This window comes from Myotis lucifugus, unplaced genomic scaffold (genome assembly GCF_000147115.1).
Source record: "Myotis lucifugus unplaced genomic scaffold, Myoluc2.0 scaffold_8, whole genome shotgun sequence".
In the NCBI taxonomy this organism is placed as follows: domain Eukaryota; kingdom Metazoa; phylum Chordata; class Mammalia; order Chiroptera; family Vespertilionidae; genus Myotis; species Myotis lucifugus.
The window spans coordinates 3,858,931-3,885,442 of NW_005871056.1; the positions used below are offsets into that span (position 1 = coordinate 3,858,931).

The 26,512-nt window shown below is 42.5% G+C and overlaps 1 protein-coding gene across 1 annotated transcript in view; it reads left to right on the forward strand.

Moving 5' to 3' along the window:
• The first annotated feature begins 4,389 nt into the window (after window positions 1-4,389).
• COL6A6 (collagen type VI alpha 6 chain) overlaps window positions 4,390-26,512 on the forward strand; it is a 95,416-nt gene continuing 73,293 nt past the window's right edge. Inside the window, 8 exon segments of the mRNA XM_014450721.2 lie at window positions 4,390-4,460; window positions 6,681-7,277; window positions 9,055-9,675; window positions 10,794-11,320; window positions 11,323-11,354; window positions 12,356-12,915; window positions 16,541-17,116; window positions 19,881-20,450. Of these exon segments, the coding sequence (XP_014306207.1) occupies window positions 4,394-4,460; window positions 6,681-7,277; window positions 9,055-9,675; window positions 10,794-11,320; window positions 11,323-11,354; window positions 12,356-12,915; window positions 16,541-17,116; window positions 19,881-20,450 (3,550 nt within the window). The 5' untranslated portion in view covers window positions 4,390-4,393.

Genomic DNA, 26,512 nt, shown 5'->3' on the forward strand with positions numbered 1-26,512 from the left:
AATCGAACCTGAGATCCTTCAGTCCGCAGGCCGACGCTCTATCCACTGAGCCAAACCGGTTAGGGCAAGAGTGTTCATTTTATAACGTGGCAAGGTCACCTGCATGACCTTGTTCAATATGATCAACATATACGGCCCCTAGAAAATGCCACTAGGGAAAGCGTGTGTTGTTGGGCTCACCATCATTGACTGTTTATTTGTTCCTATTGTGCGCCACACATTCAGCCTGCAGCATTTAAAGATGAACTAACATCTTACCTTGAGCATTGGTCTTTCTGCCTTTTGACTTCTGAGAAATCGAAATGGGTCAAGGAAGGGAAATAGTGAGAGATCGGAGGTTAAATAAGCAAACAACCGTTTGCTTGAACTGTGTGGCACAGAGCCAGGGCCTTTTCTTCCAGTGCAACAGCTGACAAAATTCTTGTTTCTGAAGAAAAACAAAATTAGTATTTAGAAATGATGTATCCTGTATGCTCATTTCAAAGGAAAAAAACGGTAATTATCTTAATTCTGCTGAAGTTTCTTTTGTATTTTTCTGGGCTCTAAATATTTTATCAAAAACATTTGTTAGCTCATGAATTGGCTTCTATGAAGCGGAGGTCTCCCTGAAACCCCTGGTTTTTGATAACCTCAAGAGAGGTATTGCACAAGCTCTAAATATTCTGATTTGAAGCCAAGGATTGTCGGTTGGCTGTGTTGCTTTTGCAGCTGTAGTTTAAATTAGAAACATCCTACCTTCTCAACAGAAAGTTTACAGAGATCCAAATTGTGGTTTTTTTTGTTTTTGTTTTGTTAACCTCACCCAAGGATATTTTTTTCCATTGATTTTTTTAAAATATATTTTATTGATTTTTTACAGAGAGGAAGGGAGAGAGACAGAGAGTTAGAAACATCGATGAGAGAGAAACGTCGATCAGCTGCCTCCTGCACATCTCCCACTGGGGATGTGCCCGCAACCCAGGTACATGCCCTTGACCGGAATCGAACCTGGAACCCTTCAGTCCGCAGGCCGACGCTCTATCCACTGAGCCAAACCGGTTTTGGCTCCATTGATTTTTAGAGAGAGCAGAAGGGAGGGAGGGAAGTGAGGAGAGAGAGAGAAACAATTGATATGAAATAGACATTGATTTGTTGTCTCTGACTGGGGTTGGGGATTGAACCTGCAATCTAGGTACATGTCCTTGACTGGGAATCGAACCCACGAACATTCGGTCTACTGGCTGATGCTCTAACCATTAACCAAAACGGGTTATGGCGAGATCCAGATTTTTAAAAAGGCTCCCCCCCCCCCAGAAATATTTTTATTATTCATGATTATAGTAGTGGACAGAAAAACCTAATGTTTATTGAGTACTATCACTAGTATGTGCCATGCAGTGGGCTTGGTGTGTTTTGTTTTGTTTTTAATTCTCACAACAACTATGTGAAGGAAGTGTTTCCTTTATCTCTCATTTTATAAAAAGGCTTTTTATAGCATAAAACTTCCTAAAGAGGTGTATTACCCTCATCTTACTTGATTTAGAATAAATGCAGTACAACAAACTTGAGTTTAAAGAGACTTATACCTTTGAGAGTATTTACATAATGAGAAGCAATCAATCTCATCGTTGTTACATTAAAATGGAGCGTGCCATGAATTGAAATTTTATGTTGCTATTTTATGTAAATTTCTCCATTCTGCCCTCATGTCTTTGAATATTTTTAAAATTTATTTTAAATATTGAGATATTTTAAAAATGTAATGATGTAAATCCTGGTCAGGTCTAGTGGTAAAACAGCATACAGATTATAGGCAATTCATCTCTGGTTTGATGTGGTAACAATAAACCAAGACTCCCAAGCATGAACTTGGAGGTTCAGTCCCACCACTGGTCCCAGCACACACACAAATCAGGGCACAAAAGCACATCAAGATAACCTTTCACTAGGCTTCCACGATGTTGAGTAGCCTTACAGCACACTACATTGCGGATTCCATTAAAAGAGTGCAAGGGGATTGTGTTACTAAATGCTGCCCCAAAGAGCTCAACTCTTAATGTACCATGTACAACTTCTGATGTGTTGACCGTCTGCATGGGGAGGTTCCTAGATGCTACATGCTGCTTTGGGAGTGTTTTGGCCTCACCTAATGCTCACTTTTCTATCCAGGTTTTAACTTGCACTCAGTACTCCTTTCCTCCCATCTTTGTCATTTACCCTGTGGTCCGTTACTGAAGCCTTTTTTTTCCCTAACCTTTTTTTTTAATTAATTTATTTATTTTTTATTTTTTTATTTTTTTATTGCTTAAAGTATTACAAAGGGTATTACATGTGTGTCCTTTTTTCCCCCCCGCCCTTGACAATCCCCTGGCCTCCCCTACCCCCCAGTGTCTTATGTCCATTGGTTATGCTTATATGCATGCATACAAGTCCTTGTTTATAAAGCTCATCACATAAGCAGAAAAAGAAGTGGCTAACACGAAGCCCTGGTTTTGAAAAGGAAAAGTAAGAAGGCATGAAAAGGAATACCAGTATTTCCTGATACTTTTTTCTTTCTTTTTAAAAATCTTTATTGTTGAAAGTATTTAGAAAAAAAGACACAGAACAAAGAAACTTGAGGATACTTTTTGTGTTCACCATACTGAGTCTAGGATGCAGAGTCGCTGAGTTTGAAAGGGCAGATTTTAGAGTCAGACAGAGGTGGGCTGTAGTCGCAACTGTGGCCCATTTTATCAATGTGACCTTGGGTCAGTTACTCTCCATGGGTCTCTGTTTCCTTATCTGTAAAATTGGAGCAATAATGTCACCTGCCTCTAGGTTTGTCATCGATATCAAACAGGAGAACACATGTGAAGCTGTTAGCACAGGGCATGGCACATAATAAAAGCTCAGCAAAGGTAGAATTTGTTATTATTGTATACACAGTAGTAGAAACTTTGCAGATGGTATGACTTGGTTTTTCCTTGGGGCGATCCACTTTGGGACTAAAACTCCTCTGAAATGATAGGGTTGAACTAAAAAAACAAAACCAACCACTTACAAGTCCCTTCCAGCTCACTGATTACCTCTGGAAAAGGATTGATAAATTGACTTACAGCCTGAAAAGTTGATCTCATCTAGGCTTCTGATAAAGGAGTAGAACAGAGTCCCAGATTCCAGAATGTCAGAGGGACGATGAAGTAGGTGAGAAAATAGGGGTGGAATTTCTCATGGCAAAGGTTCCTTTTCTGAAGGGGGTGAAATATTAAGCACCAGGAGCCTGCCAGGCAAGGAGTGAGGCAGCCATATAGAGACCCTCGCAAATCCACGTGTGGGTGAAAATAAAGCAAGAAACAGACATTGGTTTTTAATATGGATCAATTAATTTTTCCATTCAATGGATGAATGAGTGTTCTGAATGTACCCAACACTTAATTAAAATATTTATTTTCAATATCTTTAATATCCTGTTTCATTTCATAAAATGAATAACTGAAGGCGACTAGTTAGAATTGGAAACATCTTATCTTGGGCAGTTGTAGGCAGTTGGAAGCAAAATAGTTGAGTCATTCTGAGCAGCAAGATATCGTATGGGATGTGGAGGGTCACTACTTACCTTTTGTCTTCTTTCATATTTAAGGATGAAGAGAAATTGTTACTTTTCTAATTATGTAGGAAAAGGAAAAAAATTAATTGGCCACATGTAAAGACATTTACTGCTCAAATATAAAATACACCTACGTGTTCGTGATGGAGCAGTTACAAAGTTAGGCCTTACCGGGGGTCCTCAAACTACAGCCCGCGGGCCACATGTGGCCCGCCGGAAACATTTATCTGGCCCGCCAGGTGTTTTTGCCGCCACTGTGTGCATAGGAATTTGTTCATAGTTTTTTTTTAAACTATAGTCCGGCCCTCCAACGGTCTGAGGGACAGTGAACTGGCCCCCTGTTTAAAAAGTTTGAGGACCCCTGCCTGTCCCAATCATGAACTCTGAATTGTCTTGGCAATGAGTAGACAGCAGATAATACTAGGGTACAAAACAAAAGACTAATAGGAACATGTATTATTGGTGGGACTATAATGCTTCTGGCTACCTCTATTGACAGTCTAAAATCTTGTGTTTGTGCAGGTCTGGGGACCAGGAGAAACCTGTGATTCTGTAAATGGTGGTGGTTCGCTTTTCTCTAAGGCACTTCGCAGATCAGAAGGTCAGGAGGAAACCGCAAATGTTCCTTATCCCCTGTTGCACCCAATGTATCACATAACTTTGTGTATTCTTATGTGTGTGGGTGAAAATAAAGCAAGTTTTGATCCAATTTAAACGGTTTAATCTGATATGTGTGGGTCTTGTTTTCCAAATAATATCCAGAACATTCTTCAATGTTTTCCTTTTCACCCTTTCAGATTTCAAGTTGGAGATTTTTCAGCTCATAATATGAAAATGTTGCTGATTTTGTTCCTCATAATAATTTGCTCCCATGTTTCTATGAACCAAGATTCTGGTAAGGAAAAAACTGGAAAGAATTCTTTAACTCATTTTGGAAAATACATGATTTTGACTTCCTTAAAAGTTGAGTTTCGTTTCACTTTGTCTTGATTTTGATAGTTGGAAGGGTGGGGTGGTAGCTCAGTTTCTTTTTGAAGCTCATTTGTCTCTGGAATTTATTCATTGTTAATGATAGAAAGATAAAAGAGCTGCTATTTTGTCCTCAGTTTCAACCCCATTTAGGTCTTCTGGGAGGTTGCATAAAATCCTGTCTCTTACTATTAGGTTCAGGCCTGGAAATCTTGGACTGTCTCTTCCTAATTCATTTGTGCCAAAACATTATCTTGGTTGCTCATACAGCTTTTGCTCCAGTTTAAACAATTTAATCTGATATTGTAAAGAAAATGCTTTTACTCTGAAGAGAAAGCACCATAGCTGGCTGGCTGTCAGCAATCTATGTCCAGTGGACTTGAACTCAAAATACTGGCCTACCCTTCTCTGCCTCTACCTCTTCTTAAATAACGAGTTGGCACACTGGTCACTTCATGTTCAGGGCCACCTGCGTTAGTTTGCCCAGCTTTCTCAAGGGCTCTGACCTTTGGTAGTAAGTTTTCTGAAGAGATAAACTAAGACTCTGCCCTGCAAGCATCTTCCTTTGATGTCTCACTGGGCCTGATCTTAGGCTTTTTAAAGAAAAAGCTGAATCTAGCTCATGTGCCAGTTCTCTACATTTCCTTTCTCCACACACAAGAAGTGATGGTTTATCCACGAATAGGAAGGTCGCTTTGGTCACAAGTCAAGTCATCCTGGGCAGGGCTTGCCGACAGTCCTCGTAGGGGTTCCAGCCTTCTCTTGGAGGAAGATATTAATGCACCCTCTCTTAATTCTCCCCCTAAAATGCTAGTGGCTAAGTGATCATCAAAGGAAACTCATAGTGGTTGAAATTAGGTTATTTAGAAGACAAAAAAGAATGGCTTTATCCACTATGCCTCAGTGAGACTGCTATGAAGAGAATGAAATAAACGTAGGGGTGCGAAAGCTGGTTTCCTACCAGTTGTAGATAGGAAAAGATGGATTTTATTTTAATTTGATTATAATGTATCTCGTAATCATATCAGATAACCAGCATCTGAGAGTGAGGAGGGACCTTAGATATTTTCTTATTGAGTCTTCTCATTTTAAAGGTGAGGAAACAGTCCCAAGTATATTGAATGGCTTGACAGAGCTGTTAGAGTTAGCTGATAACAAAGTCAGGACTTCTGTTACTTGTTCAGTTGCATCATACCTTCTTGAATATACACCATCCGGACGCACACAGACATTTCCCTTTCTTCCCTGGATAAGAAATAGATCCTAAAGTGCTGAGAACTCTGAATTCAAACCAGCAGATCACCAATACTCAGCATTTTGTGCTTGAACCCAGTGATTCTCTAGCACATAAAAGTAGAATTCTACATACCCAGCCAGGATTGAATCTGGCATTGAATGAAGCATTAAAAGTTCAACTAAGTATTATATTCCTCTATAAAAATGATATTTTTATAGAAACTAAAACCATAATCATTTTCCTAGCTTAAGGTATACAGATTTCTATCACATTTGCACATGTAAGAATAAATTTATCAATTGTAATGCTCACTCATATGGTTTATAAAAAATATTGTAAGTAATCTTAAAGTAGATTAAGGCAATCTCATATTTTTTATGATTTTTAGGTACTTTTTAAACTTCATCAATTTGACACTGGCAAACAAAACTAATATTTTTATAAGTTAATCACTCACTTTGTTGCAGTGCTTAAATTGGAATCACAATAAAAGATTATCTTTCATATTTCTCTATTCAAACAAAATTGAAGCAGTTTAGTTCTCAATTAAAATTTTTATCCTCTTGATATAGACCGAGGTCAAATTCTGAAAGCAAAAATTTGAAAAGGTATAAGGGGAAATTCCCTACTACCAGTATAAAAACACAGGAGTTTTTACTCTAAATTTACCTGTTTCTAATGAACCTATTCCTTGCAAAAGTGATGTTTAATTTTGCAATTGGCCCTAGAAACAAGTATTTTTTCTTGAGAAAATGTGTTATGTCAAGCTATTATTTTCAGTTCCTTGGGAAGGTATTAAAAATACAGATAAAACAGGAAAGTACGTTTTCCCCAAATGGATGGCATTAAGCATGGCAGTACCTTTTTAAAGTTTATGCTTTGTTGGTTTGGTTCTGTGTGTGTTTGCAGGCCCTGAGTATGCAGACGTGGTGTTTCTGGTGGACAGCTCTGATCACCTGGGAATTAAGTCCTTCCCTCTGGTGAAAACATTCATCAACAAAGTGATCACCAGTCTCCCCATAGAGGCCAGCAAATACCGCGTGGCCCTGGCCCAGTACAGCGACAAGCTCCACAGTGAATTCCAGCTGAACACCTTCAAGAGCAGGAACCCCATGTTGAACCACCTCAAGAAGAACTTCGTGTTCATGGGCGGAGCCCTGCGGATCGGGAACGCTCTCCGGGAGGCTCACAGGACCTATTTCTCTGGACCTGCAAACGGCAGAGACCAGAAGCTGTTCCCCCCGGTTCTGGTGGTCCTGGCTTCGGCCGAGTCCGAGGATGATGTGGAAGAGGCCTCCAAGGCTCTTCGGGAAGACGGGGTGAGGATCATCTCGGTGGGGCTGCAGAAAGCCTCTGAGGAGAACCTGAAGGCCATGGCCACGGCTCAGTTCCATGTCAACCTTCGGACCGCCAGAGACCTCAGCACGTTTTCCCAGAACATGACCCAGATCATCAAGGAAGCGACTCAGTACAAGGCGGGAGCAGTGGATGATGTTCTTATGGAAGGTGGGCTTACGGTGCACACATAGAAATGATGATAAAATGCTTTTGAGAAATCAATGTGGAGAGATGGTTGAGGTTCCATGGACATCCCTTTCCCCAAAAGCTGGGCTGTGTTTTTAGCTGTTAAATATTGGTGTGTTCCAAAGGGCCCATTGATTGTGGCCATTTTATTTTTTAAAAATATATTTTTACTAGAGGCCCGGTGCATGAGATTTGTGTACCCAAAGGGTGGGTGGTGGGGGGGGGGGGGTTCTCCTCAGCCCAGCCTGTGCCCTCTCACAGTTTGAGAGCCCTTGGGGGATGTCCAACTGACGGCTTGGCAATTGGACATCTTTAGTGCTGCCTCAGAGGCAGGAGAGGCTCCCGCCACCGCTGCTGCACTCATCAGCCATGAGCCTGGCTCTGGCTGAGCAGCGCTCCCCCTGTGGGAGCACATTGACCACCAGGGGGCAGCTCCTGCGTTGAGTGTCGGCCCCCTGATGGTCAGTGCACGTCATAGCAACCGTTTGTTCTGCCATTTGGTTGATTTGCATATTACCCTTTTATTATATAGGATTGATTTCACAGAGGAAAGGAGAGAGGGAGGGAGAGATAGAAACATCAATGATGAGAGAGAATCATTGATCAACTGCCTCCTGCGTGCCCCACACTGGATGTCATGCCCCAATCTGGGCATGTGCCCTGACCAGGAATTGACCTGTGACCTCCTGATTCATAGGTTGACACTCAACCACTGAGCCATGCCTGCTGGGCTGGTTGTGGACATTTTAAATCCAGTGAACCCCACAATTCTTGGTGTTCCTTGATACTCTTTGACCATGTGAAGGGTTTGTTTAAAAGGTGAGTTTTTTCCTAGAGAAATCCTTGACCGCAGAATGTTAGAGCTGGAAATAGCTTTAATTAAGTTGCCCAAACCCCCTGTTCCGTAGGCATCCTTAGAGTTGGTGACATAACCTGGGCCAGGGCAGAATGCAGTTTGAAGTCAGAGCTAAGTCAGGTCTCTCGATTCCCACGCCCTGGTCGTTTCAGCCCCACACTGCCTCCCTTCCTGCTTCTCTGTCTGAATTAGCTGCCCTGTGTTCTGCTCCACCTCCCACCTGCTGTCCTGGGGGCCTTGTACTGTTCTATTAACAATGGCCAAGAGCTTATGAACATCGTTCAAGTGAGGGGCAGGGGAGAGCCAGTAAGAAACAATTTGCTCCAAGTGTACAAGCAACAAAGCAAACTCCCATTATTTCTAGTTACATCAGTTGGAATGACATGACATATAAAATTATCTGATGTTAATAGAGAATGCTTTTCTTATGGTAATCTATGAAAAGATGAATCCTATTATGAGTATCTTTCCCAAATAAAATAATGGCAAAAGTATCATTGACATCTCAGTATTATCCCTTAGGAATATTTGGACTATGCTGATTTCAACAGCGATGATGCTTAATGATTTTAATACGATGGTAGTAGCTGCTGTTCATTGAATGACTCTTAGGTCCCAGGCCACAGGTTAAACACCTTATCTCATTTAATTTCCATAACAACTCTATGAGATAAATATTACTACTATCTCCATTTTATGGAGGAGGACACTGAAGCTGGGAGTTTAGCTGAGATCCAGTATTTGAACCCAGGACCCTTGGATATGAGCTGCATAATAATTTCACATACCTCCTTCTTTCTTTAAGTGCATAACCCAGCTCTGTAGATGTTCTCCATGCCTTCGAATGCTGAGCAGAGAAGCTGACCCACTAACATTGTGCTCTTTCCATCCCTGCCCACACAGTTTGCCAAGGCCCCTCCGTGGCCGACGTGGTGTTCCTGTTGGATGTGTCCGTCAATGGCAGCCAGGACAACTTGGACTACCTTAAAGAGTTCCTAGAAGAAAGTGTATCTGCTCTCGACATAAAGGAAAACTGCATGAGGGTTAGCCTCGTGGCCTATAGCAATGAGACGCAGGTGATCAATTCACTGAGCAGGGGCATCAATAAGTCGGAGGTTCTCCAGTCTATACAGGGCCTCTCTCCCCAGGCTGGGAAGGCCTACACTGGGGCCGCCATCAGAAAGATCAGGAAGGAGGTCTTCAGTGCACAGAACGGCAGTCGCAAGAACCAGGGGGTGCCCCAGATCGCCGTGCTGGTGACCCACCGGCCGTCAGAAGACAACGTGACCAAGGCAGCCCTGAACCTCCGGCGCCAGGGCGTGGCCATCTTCACGATGGGTGTGGAGGGGGCCAGCGACAGCCAGCTGGAAAGGATAGCATCGCACCCCGCCGAGCTGTATGTCTCCAAACTGAAGACCTTCTCCGACCTGGCCGCTCACAACCAGACGTTTCTGAAGAAGCTGCGGAAGCAAATAACACACACAGTCTCTGTCTTCTCAGAGCGCACCGAAACCCTCAAATCCGGTAAAGTGTTTTTGCTGAGGGAGGTATTATTCCATCCTTTTCTCTTTCTTGCCTTTTAGGTATTCTGTGTACAAAAGCGATTGGTGGGGTATTAGGTGGGGAGTGAGAATAAGTTCCTAATTTCTTACTTGACCTTGATCACATGGAATGTATTGGGGGAAATAAAAACTATTGAGGTTTTGGAATGGGTCAAAAGGGTTTTCCTTTTTACTTCCCGTTTTGTGCAGCTTTAATTGGATTCTTTGTTACTTACAAACACCCCAGAATACCATCCTTTGCTGTTTTTCTCTCTTCACTTTCCCCCCCATCTCCTTCGCCTCTTGTGTTCCCCTGCTCTTTTCCTTGTTCCTTTTTTCTTTTTGTAACTTTTCTCTCTTTTCTCCTCTCCCCTCATCCTCAAATTCCAACTTAGAGAATGAACAGGAAGCATGATTTGGATTGAGAACATTGTAATTAATTTGTTGTGAAGTACTAGTCTAGTACCCATGAGTTTAGAGAAACAGATAATGTATTTTGTATATTTTATATATACACACATGTGTGCTCTATAAATATTTTGTATGTGTATATACACACATAAGTATGTGTACATTCTTCAACAAATATTTACAGCATGTTTATTATAAAATTGCCCTTGTCCTACACAAATAAGGCCACTGGCAATACCCCTAGTTTTGTTAAATGACAAGGAGTGAATAAGGAGTAAATTATTTATTCAAGTTCTCAAGAAATAGAGCTCATAAGTCCACCATGTTCAATTAGAGACCTTCTCCATTTCACAACACACCACTTGACTTTTTGCGCAGCAATTATTCACTAATGAGAGAAGTGGCTTGTGAAAAGCATTTTCTAGTTTTCTTATCTTTTGCTGTATCCCAATTTGCCTTGATTCATGGCAGAGAATTATCAAAATAGTCATAAACTGGCAAAAGAAACTCATTCGGCCCCGCTGATGCTAAGAGTCCCCTGTGCTAAGCTAGCAGAGCATGTCTTTTACACCTGGAAGCTGTTTCCCATTTGTCCATCTGAAGATGCTCATTTGTTGTTCTTACTCTCTGCTCCCATTTCTTCCTCACACGTGCCCCCATGCCACACTGAGCCTCTCGGTTCCCCCTTAGGTTGTGTGGACACTGAAGAAGCAGACATCTATCTGCTCATCGACGGCTCCGGGAGCACCCAGGCCACAGACTTCCAAGAAATGAAGACCTTCCTGTCAGAGGTCGTAAAGATGTTCAACATCGCTCCCCAGAAGGTGCGGGTGGGCGCCGTCCAGTACGCCGACAGCTGGGACTTGGAATTTGAGATCAATAAATATTCAAACAAGCAGGATTTGGGGAAGGCCATTGAGAACATCCGGCAGTTGGGTGGGAGCACGAACACGGGCGCAGCCCTGAATTTCACGCTGGGGCTGTTGCAAAAGGCAAAGCAGCAGCGAGGAAACCGAGTGCCTTGTCATCTTGTGGTCCTGACAAATGGCATGTCCCAGGATAGCATCCTGGAGCCTGCGAACAGGCTGAGAGAGGAGCTCATCCGTGTTTATGCTATCGGGGTCAAGGAGGCCAACCAGACACAGCTGCGGGAAATTGCAGGCGAGGAAAAGAGGGTGTACTACGTGAATGACTTTGACGCTTTGAAAGACATAAGAAAACCAAGTTGTTTCAAGAAATCTGTACTGAAGAAAGGTAGGAGGAATGGCGACTTTTCCTTTGGGCCCTGGGCTCACAGATGGCCCTCCTGCAATATTTGACATTGCAGGTTTGCAGAAACAGCATGAATTTCCGGGTTGTGTGGCTGTGCTTGTTTCCAGAACAAAACTGAGGGCCCACTAGAGCAGTGATGGCGAACCTTTTGTGCTCAGTGTGTCAGCGTTTTGAAAAACCCTAACTTAACTCTGGTGCCGTGTCACATATAGAAATTTTTTGATATTTGCAACCATAGTAAAACAAAGACTTATATTTTTGATATTTATTTTATATATTTCAATGCCATTTAACAAAGAAAAATCAACCAAAAAAATGAGTTCGCGTGTCACCTCTGACACGCGTGTCATAGGTTCGCCATCACTGCACTAGAGTGTGGTTCTAATTCATATCTGAGGCATAAAGTTTTTGGTGGAGTTCTCCCTTATTAGTACTAATTAGCCTCTTCCCACAAATCCCTGCTACCATAGATATATGCTTAGATACTGCATTTGTAAATGACCAAATGATTTATTTGAAGGAATATTTTGGATTTATTTAAATTTAACAAAAGTTTTATGGACTCTTTTAGAGCTCTATCAGTAGTTTTCAACCAGGGGAATTTTGCCCCCTTTGGGGACATTTGGTAATGTCTAGAGACATTTCTGGTTGTCATAACGAAGGGAGTGCTACTGGCATCTAACGAGTAGAAGTCGGGGATACTGCAAAACATCCCTCAGTATCCTACAATGCGTAGGCTACCCTCTCCAGTAAAAATTATCCGGCCCAACATGTCAGTAGTCCTGAGGTTGAGGAACTGAGTAATACACTAAATCAAATCATTAAATAACAAATAGAGTGGCCACTTTATGGCCTCCAGTGCTTTGTTTACTTGCTAACTAACCATCCTTACCAAGCACACATTTAGCTTCAATATAGAATTTTTTTTCCTGTTCACTCTTAATCTTTTTACATGATAAACATTTCACTTTCTCCCATGCAGCCTGCAAAGAGATGAAAGCTGACATCATGTTTCTGGTGGACAGTTCTGGCAGTATAGGACTTGACAATTTCATCAAAATGAAAACATTTATGAAAAGCCTGGTGAGCAAATCTCAGATTGGGGCAGATCGGGTGCAAGTCGGCGTAGTCCAGTTCAGTGACATCAATAAGGAGGAGTTTCAACTCAACAGATACATCTCGCAAAGTGAAATTTCAGATGCCATCGACCGCATGCCTCACATTGGACAAACCACGATGACTGGTAGTGCCCTGACCTTTGTGTCTCAGTACTTCAGCCCCGCCAAGGGCGCCCGGCCCAACGTCAGGAAGTTCCTCATCCTCATCACGGATGGTGAAGCTCATGACATAGTCAAGGACCCCGCGGTAGCACTGCGGCAAGAAGGCATCATTATCTACTCAGTGGGGGTGTTTGGCTCCAATGTCACCCAGCTGGAGGAGATCAGCGGGAGGCCAGACATGGTGTTTTATGTTGAGAATTTTGACATTCTGCAGCACATTGAAGATGATCTTGTTTTTGGAATATGCAGCCCCCGGGAAGGTAGGCCTGGGCATTCCTGCCAGTGGGATTATCCAAACACCACGTGTCCATGTTAGTCATTATTTCTACTAATTGAACACTGTAAACTTTTTGTTTGATTGAAATGGTTACCTTAATGCCGTGGTCAGCAAACTGTGGCTCGCGAGCCACATGCGGCTCTTTGGCCCCTTGAGTGTGGCTCATCCTAAGCCTTAGGAGTACCCTAATTAAGTTAATAACAATGTACCTACCTATATAGTTTAAGTTTAAAAAATTTGGCTCTCAAAAGAAATTTCAATCTTTGTACTGTTGATATTTGGCTCTGTTGACTAATGAGTTTGCCGACCACTTCCCTAATGGCTTTAGACCAGCGGTTCTCAACCTGTGGATCGCGATCCCTTTGGCGGTTGAACGACCCTTTCACAGGGGTCACCTAAAACCATCCCGCATATCAGATATTTACATTACGATTCATAACAGTAGCAACATTACAGTTAGGAAGTAGCAACGAAAATAATTTTATGGTTGGGTCACCACATGAGGAACTGTATTTAAAGGGCCAGAAGGTTGAGAACCCCTGCTTTAGACCTACATAGGCAATGTGACTTTCTTCAACAGAACTGTTGAGTTAAAGAATCAGTAAGGAACAGTTTGGGTCCACCTAGATCCTCTCCCATTAGTAGACAAATAGCAGCAGGGTAATAAGGCCTCCATTGAAGAAAAGTGGTAACTTCCTGGGTCTTAGATCAGGTTCCCCGGATTCTTGTGGAAGTGGTTTTTTGAGGAGGTGTTTTCAGAAGGGAAGTAAGGAAAGCAGGACAGGGCATGGGTAGGAGCTAAGCAAAAAGGTGGTCTTAGCTGGAGTCTTGCTTCAGCCTGCTCCCATGGGAAACTAGAGCATGAATTACACCACAGTCTGTTTCACTTTGAGCTGAAGGGCCCAGCCTGAGTCCTGGGGCTGTGTGTGGGCTGCCACAGCAGGCCATAGAGGGGCATACCCCCTGCTGGGCAAGGTAGCTTCCCTTTGACCTAACATCTACTATATGTCAGTTATTTTACAGTTTTTAAAATCCATTACTTATATAAAATGAGATGACATTTGTAAAAACACTGATATTTCTTAAATCCTATAAAGGACGACTCTAGTAGGGGAACTTGCCCTGTGCATGTCTTCATCCTAGATGTTCATCCTAGATGTTCATCTGGATCTTTTATCATCGCCTTTAATAAACTGGTAAACGTATTTTCCTGGGTTCTATGAGCCACTCTAGTAAGTTAATTGAATCTGAGAAGGTAGTTGTTAAACCTCCCATCTATATAGGAACTTGAGCAATGGATGCTTCAAAGGAAATAAATAGTAGATCCCAGTCCTCCTCTCATGAAACTACAGAGGAATGAAAGTGGTAAAACAAAAGCCCTACAAATATAAGAAACTTATTTATACTGTGACTCGAGGGGCTTGATGACAGAAGCATTCTGAAAGAAAAAAAATCTCTATGATTGTTTCAGTGGAGTTTTGAGGGAAGGGAGAAACTTGTACTGTTACTCAAATAACAGTTTTGTTCAGTTCCCACTAGACGGTTGATCATAGTCTGTAATTTGTGGTAAATGAGATACACCTAGTTTGTATTTCGTGGTAATTCTGCTGGGAGCAAATCTGAACTCTTTGAAGGAGCAACCCCAAGTAAACTACCCCCAGACCCCAGGGGAATCCAAACAAGCTCCCCACGGCAGCTGAAGGTCAGAAGGACATCGTTTCTTCTTTGGTGAAACCAGCTCAAAAGAGAAAAACTCATGTTTTTCCTTCCTATGTTGGGAAAAACCCAGTTCTTCCCTACTGTTTCACTCCTGTTGTCTTCTTTACTAGCCACATGGCGCACTTCACTTCCGATACTTCTGGTCACCCAATGTGTGGAGGTTTTTCCCATATCAACAAGAAATTCTCAGATACCAGCAGGGTGTCCAAGAATTCAATTCAAGTCAGACACTGTCTACCTGGAGGTAGCATCAGGTCCCACAGAATGAGGGCTCACTCCCATAAGATTGCCCCATGCCCCACTCCCCACTGCAGACAGCGGTCACAAGCCCAGGTTATCACCTGTGCTTCTGACCAACCTGCTATATAGATGGGAGGTTTAACAACTATCTTTTTAGCATCAGGTCCCACAGAATGAGGGCTCACTCCCATAAGATTGCCCCACGCCCCACTCCCCACTGCAGGATAAAGGATCCCGATGAACATCCAGGATGAAGACATGCATAGGGCAAGTTATGAGGAAAGGGGTGCAGAACTTCCAAGTATATATACAGCATATTCTCTGCCATTCCCAAGCGCCTCACTTTCCCAGAATCTTCATGTGTTCATCAAACAGCTCTCTGAACCCCGTACTTTTGGGATGATCCCTCACGAACTCCATTTTCAGCCCTTCTCCCTTCTCAGAAAAATGGGAATGAGGCTGAAAATTCCATGCTTGCTCTTCCCGGTGACTCGCCCTCACCCAGGAGCCATTCTTTCCAGAAGACAACAGGAAAGAAACACAAAGTAGGGGCCCATCCAGAGTCACCTCATTAGAACAAAAGACACCCCTGTCGCCCAGGAAATTACAAGGGTTTTGGGAGTTCTGTGTCAGGAACGGAGACAGAGACCAATATATATATTTTCTGTTACCTCACATAGCCTTTCTTGAAGTCATTGAGGGTAAATATATTGGCCACGGGGCTTTCAACAGCCCTACCACTTAGTGAGCAAGTGGCTGGCAAGAGAAGGAAGTGTGGTGAACCTCGCTGGAGGGGTGGGGGACTCCTTTCGCACAACTCCGTTTCTCCAGAATGGATGAGTTAACATTTGGAACATACCCCTGCAAAGCCTGCAGAGACATTGAGTTACATAAGGACTAAATCATTAAACATCTTACAATCCCACTTCTCCAGAATGAATGAGTTGGAGTTTAGACCTCTGCACTTTTACATAGAATATGCTCCATAGACGTGGCTTAAGTATTAATTGGGTCTTTCCTGCTTTACTTTCCATGGCATTGACCCAAGGGAAAAAAAGTTAATGGGAGCATCACCGCAGTTGGGCCAAGTGTGACATGGGCTTATGTCTATGGTGAGGCCCAATAATGAAACTAGATAGTGTTTCCAGAATGTCACAAAGGGGAGAAAATGAAACCCTGAAAAGTCAGCTGTCCTATAACCATGAAAAACTATACAGTGTTGCCAAATTCATTTTTTTCTTTGGCCATTTCCCCAAGGCTTATCTTGGGAATACAATTTCATAAACCCTACGGCTTAAACAGACAAATCTGTGTAAATGAAACCACATGTTGAAAGAACCATTTATACAGGAAAATTTCCACAGAATTGTAAATTTTTTTCTAGTCCAAGAGCATGTCCCCCTCTCGACCTTTACAGAAGGCTTTACTTTACTTTAGCCTTGTCCTAAAAACTCCCCGAGTTGAATTTTGCGATGTACTGCCAACACAAATATATATGTATTGTGTATGTTATCTAAGGAATGGACATGCTAATACACAGCTTGATCCAATGGAGAGGAGACATTGGCAATTAAAAAGCAGGTGTGGGGTGGTGAGTCCCCCATGATGTCCAAAGCTAACCTCATGGTTTTCCTTTCTCCTCCTCTTAGAATGCAAGCGAATTGAAGTTTTAGACGTTGTGTTTGTAATTGACAGCTCTGGCAGCATTAACTCTGATGAATATGCTATCATGAAGGATTTCATGATAAACTTGGTGAAAAAAGCTGATGTTGGCAAGAATCAGGTTCGGTTTGGGGCTATGAAGTATGCTGATGACCCACAAGTGCTGTTTTATCTGGATGAACTTGACACAAAGTTGGAGGTGATTTCAGCGCTCCAGAACGACCAGCCCATAGGGGGCAACACGTACACCGCCGAGGCATTAGGCTTCTCGGACCACATGTTCACCGAAGCCCGTGGCAGCCGCCTGCACCGAGGGGTCCCCCAAGTCCTCATCGTGATCACCGATGGGGAGTCCCATGATACAAAAGATCTCAATGCCACGGCCAAGGCCTTGCGGGACAAAGGCATTCTTGTCCTGGCCGTGGGGATCGAGGGTGCTAACCCTGTGGAGCTGCTCGCCATGGCAGGATCAAGCGACAAGTACTTCTTCGTGGAGACTTTTGGAGGCCTGAAGGGGATCTATTCAGACGTGTCAGCCAGTGTGTGTAACTCCTCACAAGTAGGTAAGGTTTGCCAATTAAGTTTTTCTTCATTATCAGCAGAGGTCCAAATGAGGGAGAAAGCAATAGCCCTCAAGAGTACGTTCTGCAAACAGGAGAGGAGCACTAATCCCGTTATAAGACATCTCATTTGGCCTCCTCCCTAAAGAGGAATACATTCTACAATATCACTACTCCCTTCTGTCTAAACCAGTGATGGCGAACCTATGACACGCGTGTCAGAGGTGACACGCGAACTCATTTGTTTGGTTGATTTTTCTTTGTTAAATGGCATTTAAATACATAAAATAAATATCAAAAATACACATCTTTGTTTTACTATGGTTGCAAATGTAAAAAAATTTCTATATGTGACACCAGAGTTAAGTTAGGGTTTTTCAAAATGCTGACACGCCGAGCTCAAAAGGTTCGCCATCACTGGGCTAAACTCTTCTCATGATGGGGAATTCACCATTTTTCAAGTAAGCTTTATTGATTGGGGCACAAATTAGTTTTCATGTCATTTCCATCCATTAGTTCTTCTTCCTGCTTTTTACACAAGAAATCAAATTCCATACCTTCCTAACAACTAGTGATCATTGCCTGGAGTCAATAATAAACATTCTATTCCGGCCTCAGATGTTGCCCCAGCAGAGTACAGTAGGACTTCCTTTGTCCTGGATGCTGTTTCTATTCTGGCATCTGGCGATTGCATGGCCACTTTTATTTCTATGTGTCAGTGTGTCTGTCTGTCTGTCTGTCTGTATGTATGTATGTAATTCATTCAGTCATTCAGCTGTCCTTTTACACCATTTCAAAGGGAGATCATGATCTATTTAAATTCCTTGTCTTTATTAAGAGTATTGTACTAAAAATACTGACTACTTTTTATTAGATAAATTGCTATTAATCTAGGATTCCAACATCTTGATACAGTTCTTTTTAAAAATTAACTTTTCTGGTTTTCATAGGTATTGCCTCCTAAGCATGAAAAACTATCTTTTTCTTTCACAAAACTAACCAAGTCTTTCTGGGTCTTACTGAAAACTAGGACAAATCTCTTATCTTCTAGGTGGCCATTGCCTAAGATTCAATCTGTTCTTTTCTGTAGAAGTTGACATTGCATTTTTATTTTTTTAATACTTTTTGTTAATCCTCACCCAAGGATATTTTTTCCATTGGTTTTTAGAGAGAGTGGAAGGGAGGGAGAGGGAGAGAGATGGAGAGAAACACACTGCTTCCCCACTGGGGCCAGGAAGCAAACCCACAACCCAGGCACGTGCCCTGAGGAATCAAACCCATGACCCTTTGGTGCATAGGCCAATGCTCTGATCACTGACCCACAGCAGCCAGAGTGACATTGCTTTTTTTTAAATTTTTTAAAATGTATTGATTTTAGAGAGGAAGGGAGAGGGGGAGAGAGGTAGAAACATCAATGATGAGACAGAATCATTGATTGGCTGCCTCCTGCATGCCCCACACTGGGGATCGAGCCTGCAACCCGGACATGTGCCCTGACTGGGAATCGAACTGTGACCTTCTGGTTCATAGGTCAATGCTCAACCAATGAGCTACACCAGCCGGCCTGTCATTGCATTTTTAAACAGAAAGTTCTTCCTTGGGCAGGAAAAAGTACTTTATTTCCTTTATTTGAATCTAAAACAAAGAAATTTATTAAGTTAACCAATTCCTGAAGGATCTATTTATCATATTTCTTTTTATCTCTTTTTGTATATCTCAGCTGTGGGATTCTCAGACACCTTTTGTTTTCCACAAAGCTAACATGGGACTTAAGTGAGTTAGGTCCATGGTGAGATCTCTGGGGAATTCAGGGAAATGTTAATGCTTACCAGAAGGCTAAGGGATACACATGAGCATGTGCCAAGCATAACTCATTCACTGGCAATCATCTTTCATATTCTTTTTGTTTTGTATTTTCTGTGTTAACACCAAGGAAGCATACTATGCTATACTGAATTGTTTGCTCAAAAATAGTATTCTCAAGTAGATATTTTTGCCTATATGCATCAAAAGGGGGCTGATAAAGAGGAAAACTTCTGAGATATAGATCAGAAGGCATGATTTTAAAACTTCAATTTGTCTTAATACACCAGAAAAGTACTCATTGGCTCAACTGGCCAGGGAGCTGAGTCAGTGCTACAAACCATCTGTCTCTTTGGGTGAAGCTCTGAATGGATGTGCGCTATCTGTTTTTCTTGATGTGCTACTGTCCCCGGGTTTTCCAGAAGGGTTAAGGCTAGATCACAGGTGAGAGCAGGTTCTCTGTAGCAGTCCTCCTCCCCCAGCATCTTGGAAAAGAAAATGGTGTGAGACCAAATGGAAAAGCAAAGAGAATTATTAAAAAAAATGTGAGTTGTTCCCCCCTAGTACCACCTTTGGAACTGACGGGTTTTATTTCTTCTCCAATTAATGTGACCACTGAGTGGCCTACGATAAAAAACCACTTTCAGAAATACCATTTCTATATAGCTGCAAACATTTAACTCAGCGGTTCTCAACCTGTGGGTCGAGACCCCTTTGACGGTCAAATGATCCTTTCACAGGAGTCGCCTAAGACCATCCTGCATATCAGATATTTACATTACGATTCATAACAGTAGCAACATGACAGTTATGAAGTAGCAACGAGAATAATTTTATGGTTGGGTCACAACATGAGGAACTGTATTTAAAGGGCCAGAAGGTTGAGAACCACTGAAATCAGGCTGGGTGAAAGAATGAAGAACAATCTAATTTTTGTTGCTGTTCCTTTTCCTCTCCTTTATAGATTGTGAAATTGAAAAAGTAGATCTTGTGTTCCTCATGGATGGTTCGAATAGCATTCATGAAGATGACTTCAAGAAGATGAAGGCCTTCTTGGCATCGATCGTTCAAGATTTTGATGTCAGAGCCAACAGAGTGCGCATAGGAGCAGCCCAGTTTAGCCATACCTACCGGCCAGAGTTTCCACTGGGAACGTTCGTAGGGAAAAAGGAGATATCACTTCAGATTGAAAACATCCAGCAGATCTTCGGATACACACACATCGGCGCTGCACTCCAGAGGGTGGGGCAATTCTTCCGGCCAGACATGGGCAGCCGGATAAACACCGGTACCCCACAAGTGTTGCTGGTCCTCACAGATGGCCAATCCCAAGACGAGGTGGCTCAGGCCGCTGAAGACCTGAGACACAAAGGTATCGACATCTACAGCGTGGGCATCGGGAATGTGGATGACCAGCAGCTCATTCAGATCACCGGGACTGCAAGTAAGAAACTGACGGTTGACAACTTCGATGAACTGCAGAAGGTCAAGAAAAGGATCATTCGCAACATCTGTACCGTAGGGGGTGACAGCAGTAAGTATTCAGATGTGTCCCTCGCGTGTATCCTGCCCCTGTGTTCACTGACATTTTCCTCAAGCTCTGTTTACGGCTGGTGGGGGAATTTGGATTCCTGCCTCTGGATTTCAAGTGGAACGTATCACAGTTCGCAGGTATTTTCTTGTGACTTGTGGATTGAGAAACAGGGCATCCGAGAGAGTTGTCTGTTCTCCCCCTTGCCTCCTGGGAGAGCATGCCCTCTTTGTAAATGTGCATCCTTCGATTTCAGACGCTGTGAGGAAAAAGCCGTTGTTGATAATCTGGTTGGTTTCAGAGGCTGGAGGACGTGTATCAAAGAAATAAACCATTTGACAGATTTGGGTTGCCTGGCAATAGGGCCTACAGAGCTGCCAAGTGCTGCACGGTATGAGGATGCAGGGACTGTCTTTAGAGGGTTATGTTTTTATTATGAAACTTTCCTGTGGAAGTTAGTAAATTACTTCTTAAAACTCAGCACAGCCCTGACTGGTTTGGCTCAGTGGATAGAGCGTCAGCCTGTGGACTGAAGGGTACCAGGTTTGATTCCGGTCAAGGGCATGTACCTTGGTTGTGGGCACATCCCCAGTAGGGGGTGTGCAGGAGGCAGCTGATCAATGTTTCTCTCTCATTGATATTTCTAACTCTCTATACCTCTCCCTTCCTCTCTGTAAAAAATCAATAAATATATAAAAAAAAACACCTCAGCACATTTTGACATCCCCCCCCACCCCAACAGATGGAAGGAAAGGTAGCTTTTTCTATTTTTGTATAAAAAGTGCCTAATAGGTTGGCTGTGATTTTGAATAATGGTAAACATTAACCCCGGATTTTCACCAGGGAGAGAGAAGCTTACATAGTTGCTAAGAGCAGCTCTGAAGACAGGCAGCCTGGCTGCTCCATGGCCATTTTTTTCTTGGACAGTTTCTTCTATAAGTTTGATTTTTTCATCTGTAAAATGTGAATAATAGCAGCACCTGATTCAAAACATCATTGGGAAGCTTAAATGAGAAAATGCATATTTAAGCTTTACTTTGATTAAGCATGACACCAAAGATGTAATTATAGAGTGCTCTATTTTTGTCTACCACCGACCCATGAAATTGATGCATGAGGGCCAGCTCCTCTCTTGCTCCTATTCCTTTCAGGAGATAAGTGAACCTCTTCTTGGTGATTCATATGTCCATCCAAGTGTAACAATTAAAACTTCATCCAAGGGTACTCTGCTTTCGTAGCCAGCCATGGGCGGCTCCCCTGCCACAAAGAAGAGGCCACATGTGGTTGGCATTTTATCCATTGTTCCCACCTCTCACTTCTACCCCCTTTCTCCCAGGCCCTGCCCTCTTCTTGCTAGCCATACTTTCTGGCCTTCCCAGAATGGGCTGGGGAAGGGAGAAGAGCTAAAGAGGTACAGGGAAGTTGGCACCTGACGGCACATGTCAGCAATTCGTTTTCTATGACAGTAGCCCATGTCTGAAGTTGAGTCCATTCCTCAGTCAAGGATTTTCCCACCTGCCCCGATCATTACCCGCCCCCACCACGGCACATTTGTCAGTGGATCTTTCCACCACAGTTCCCTCGAGGAAGATATGCATGTCTCAATTCCAGATGTTTCAGCCTTCCTCCACTTCTGAGCAGCTGGTGATGCCTTCAGCTTTATTCTGCTGCCATGTCTTTGCCATTCCAGGTAGCCTTGTTGGACAGGAGATCAGAGAAGCCAAAACAGCCCTTACTTACAGGCAACCATAGCAACTCCATGGGAAACAGTAACATATCAATTTCCCTGATAAACACCGGAAGTTATGCGCCCCGTCCCCAGTGTGGCACCTCTCCTTTGCAGAGAGAGCAGCATGCCATCCTGCATCTCATCCTGCAGAATTTCTAGGCTTGGGTAATCTCCAACTTATCTCCTAAAGCTCCTCTCTCCTGACTTAAAGAGGACATTACCTTCTTTCCTTTTACATGTGTGTATGTGGATATGGGGTGGGAGAGCTCACCACACATCAACAGCGTTCTCCAAAAATGCTCTTCTGAACTGCAAGTTCAAAACTTTTATCAGACCCAATGTGTAGGCTACAGCTTAAGAGTCCGAGAATTGATCAGGGACTATTGTCTTTGTAAACTCTGCCTCATGATCTCCCCATACTTTGGCATGTGTCTGGTGACTTCAGCCAAACCTTCGACATTAACGTACTGTTTCACATGAAATACCCGTTTCCAGTTATTAGGCAGGAATTTTTTTTTTTGAGCTATCTATTCTCTACTTGAGAGAATAAAAGAAAACCATGTGGAAAATCAAAGCCAGGAGTATATGCACCAAGTAGTGTGTGATTTCTCTTTAAAGGAGACAGTCCTGAGTATGAAAATAAATAAGTAAGGAAAGTACTCTCAGATAAACTTGAAGTCATTATGGCAGCAAGCAAGAATGTGAGGCCTTTATAGCCAAGCCGTGGGCTGAGGCTGAGGAGACTGGAATGAACACTGATAAAGCTTCAAAGGCATGTGCAAATATATCAGAGGGTGCCTGTTCTTCTTCTTCTTTTTTTTAAAAAAAAAATATATTTTATTGATTTTTTACAGAGAAGAAGGGAGAGAGATAGAGAGTTAGAAACATCGATGAGAGAGAAACATCGATCAGCTGCCTCCTGCACATCTCCCACTGGGGATGTGCCCGCAACCCAGGTACATGCCCTTGACCGGAATCGAACCTGGGACCTTTCAGTCCGCAGGCCGACGCTCTATCCACTGAGCCAAACCGGTTTCGGCAGCCTGTTCTTAAACTATAAACTCTCAGCTCTAGGAAATCAGTACCTTAGTGAGGCTCAAAGCGAGTCACACTTACAACCTGAACATCTAGCTTTGCTTCTTATTAAAATATGCATAACTTTGGAGACATCAGTATCCCTTCGTAGTTTTCTCATCTGCGAAGTTACATCATCTCCGTTTCTCTTCATTGTACACTGTGATCTCCTATGTGTGAAAGGAAGGGCAGCTGCATGGAGTAGGAGAGAAGTGACTAAGGTTAAATATTTCTGGAGTATCTGTCAAGGGTCAAGTATGGTGCTCTAAGCATTTTGAATGCTTTAGCTCAACAAATTCTCCCCCAACCCATATGGCTTATATCTTTATTTTCAATTATAAACGAGGAAAATGGGACTCAAAGGAATATGGCTAACTTGACCCAGAACATGCAGGACATAACAGACTCAGCAAATTTTGAAACCTAGGTCTGTCTGACACCAACCCAGTTTTTTTCGTTGTTAAATTAAGCTGCCTGTTTTCTTGACCTCGTTGTTGTCTAGAGTATCTCATGCTGATGTTATAGAGAAATAGTGTCTAAGCGTTCTGCCTCACCAGTTTATATCTGGAACTGAAGACATCATGGGTTTGTACCTTGAGATTGTTTCGATAAGCTGCTGCTCCCTAGTGAAACCACTTACTGTTAAGTTGTCACTTTCAACATCACAATCTAGTAGCAGAACTAGTAACCTACCTGACCTACCATCACTACTCAGGAAGCAGTAGGATAAGGTAGTTTGGCATACAGACTCCAAACAAGCCTGGATCTGAATTCCGAGTGTGAGGTCCACAGCAGTAACTGTGAGACCGTGGGTCCGCTGCTCTGTCACAGCTTCCTCTTGGGCAGAATGAGTTTCGGAAGAGTTCCTACTTAGTCTGTTTCATAAGGATAAGTGAGATCCTGAATGGGAAGTCGGTGTAAATGTTCAGCGAGTATTAATAACTATCACAGAGATGGAGTGATGAGTTGGTTCCCAGAAGGACCATTTACCAAGGGGTCCTTGGTTGAGGAACTTTGATATTTTAGCAATATTTTAAAGCCATGTTCAAATTTAATATCTCACCATATACCAGATTCCTCTAAGCAACTAAGTTCCAAAGTCTGTTTTTTGAACCTTTATTCGTGTTTATTTTCCTGATTTTTCTTTGAGTCTGGCTATTCTGACTACCTAGAGAAGACCGGGCAGTTCTCAGGATAAGAAAGTCCTGCCTGTTCCTTTGCCATGGAGCCATAATTAGGTAGCCAAAGCATCAAGTGTACCTCTTATCTGTGCATCATCATAGATAGAGGAATCAAAAAGGAGATGAAGCAAAAGGCCAGTCTGATTAAGATGAGGTAAAAGACACCCTCAGGATTTGATTCAAGGAATGTGGGAACTATAAGGAAAGTTAAATGGTCATTTCCAATGCATCTTAACAAGGATCTCTGTATGTCTCTGTCCTTACTGGGCTCTCTAGAAAATGGAGCTCAAAGCAAAGTTTGTGCTAATATTTTATGTGCTAATACTGCAGGGGAGCAAGAGTGAGCGGAAGGGAAGTAATACAGGAAAGGAGAGAAAGTGTAATACAAGATATATGTTACCAAGCTAGCTGCAGCTTTTTGAGAAAGCATAACCAGCATGTTGGTCATGCAGAACACCGAGGAAACCATACAGAGCCACCATATAGACCTCCTGGGAATAAAGAAGGGGATTAATCTGCCAGTTCCTTCCCATCTATGACCTCTCATTGGTCAGAGGTTACCCCATGAAGAGTCAGTTCTCCCATCCTATGTGTTGTGTTATCCAGCCTTTTGGGGAAACCAGATACAGAACTCACAGTGCTTTATATCTGTGGCTACACATGGTGGAAGGAGCCAGAACTCCCATGAGTACAATTGGGTTGGACATGGGCATCAGAATTATTGTGGCTCTACTGTAATGAGCATGATGGAGGCCATGTCAAAGTCCTCCCCACCCCCACACACAACCTTGGGAAACCAGACAATGGTGGCAGCCAAGGCTCTCCATTGGATACATGTCCAAGTACTTGTGTGGGGGAGAGGGGACAGGAGGTCCAAGCAAATCTGGGAGGTATATAAACTAAGACTTTTACAGTAACTGTTTTCTTGATCATTCTTTTTTTGTTATTGAAATCTCAGATACCCCTTCTTTTAAAGGCCACACACAAATTTTTTATACTTGCTAATAACTGCCAACAGTCTAACTTTCTTCTTTATTTTCTCAAGAATCTGTCTTCTAATCTTACTAATATATCCTACTTCCTGCTGATGGCAGATTCTGCTAATTCTTAATAAGAATCTGCCATCATCAACTCCGATTAAGGACTTTCTTTATAAGTCAGATAATTAAAATCAGCTTTTGGGTCTGGCAGGGAACCGTAAGACTTTAACTGTCACTCCAATCCATTCTTTTCTGTTCCTTTATATTTTTATTTTGAAATACATAATTTTATTTTTGTAGGCAAGAAAATGAATGCCCAGAGGGGTTAAGAGATTTGCCAGGTTATTTAGCAGTAACAGAGTTGTGACTGGTACATGACTAACACTAAACTTTGTGCTTCCCACTCAAAGACCTCCCCCTTCCACGCCTCCCCATGCTGTTTGTGAGGACTAGTCAAATGCTTAGGACATTAGCTTACTTCTCCATCTTATCACCCTCTGTAGCCAGTCCTGTGACTTACCTTCTTAATTTCCCTATACTCATTGCCCCTCGTCTGTTCTCCTCACTCCTGCTATCCTAATTTAACCCTACCTTTCTCTTTGGAAATCCAATTTTAACCGTCTCCCTAGCTCAATTCCCAAACCATCCCTACCTCTTATTAACTTTGAAGGCTCCTAATTTGAGAGCAGATGTCTCTGTAGAGTTTTCAAGGCCATTACGTGAGAGTCCACTCGTTTAGTATGGCCTAATTCCTCTAATTGTATTTACACTCATAGCTGCTAGCTCTGTACTTGCTCCCCAAATTCTATTCCTTGGATCATATTATCATGGAATTATTTGTCAATTTGAATTAAAGAAACACAAGGAACTTATTTACTAGACTTTGTACTTTCAGTAATCTAGACCAAAAAAATAAAATACTAAATTTTTATAAGGAATAGTTCTCAGTAATGACATTTTGGCATTTCTTTGTTTTGTTTTGTTTTTCTTTTTCTCTCACCAGAGACTGTTTTCCTTGAAGGCAGTAACATATTTTGGTTACCGAGTGGTTTTCTAACAATGTTCATCCAAGAGGGAAATTTTCAATCTCAAGATAGAAAT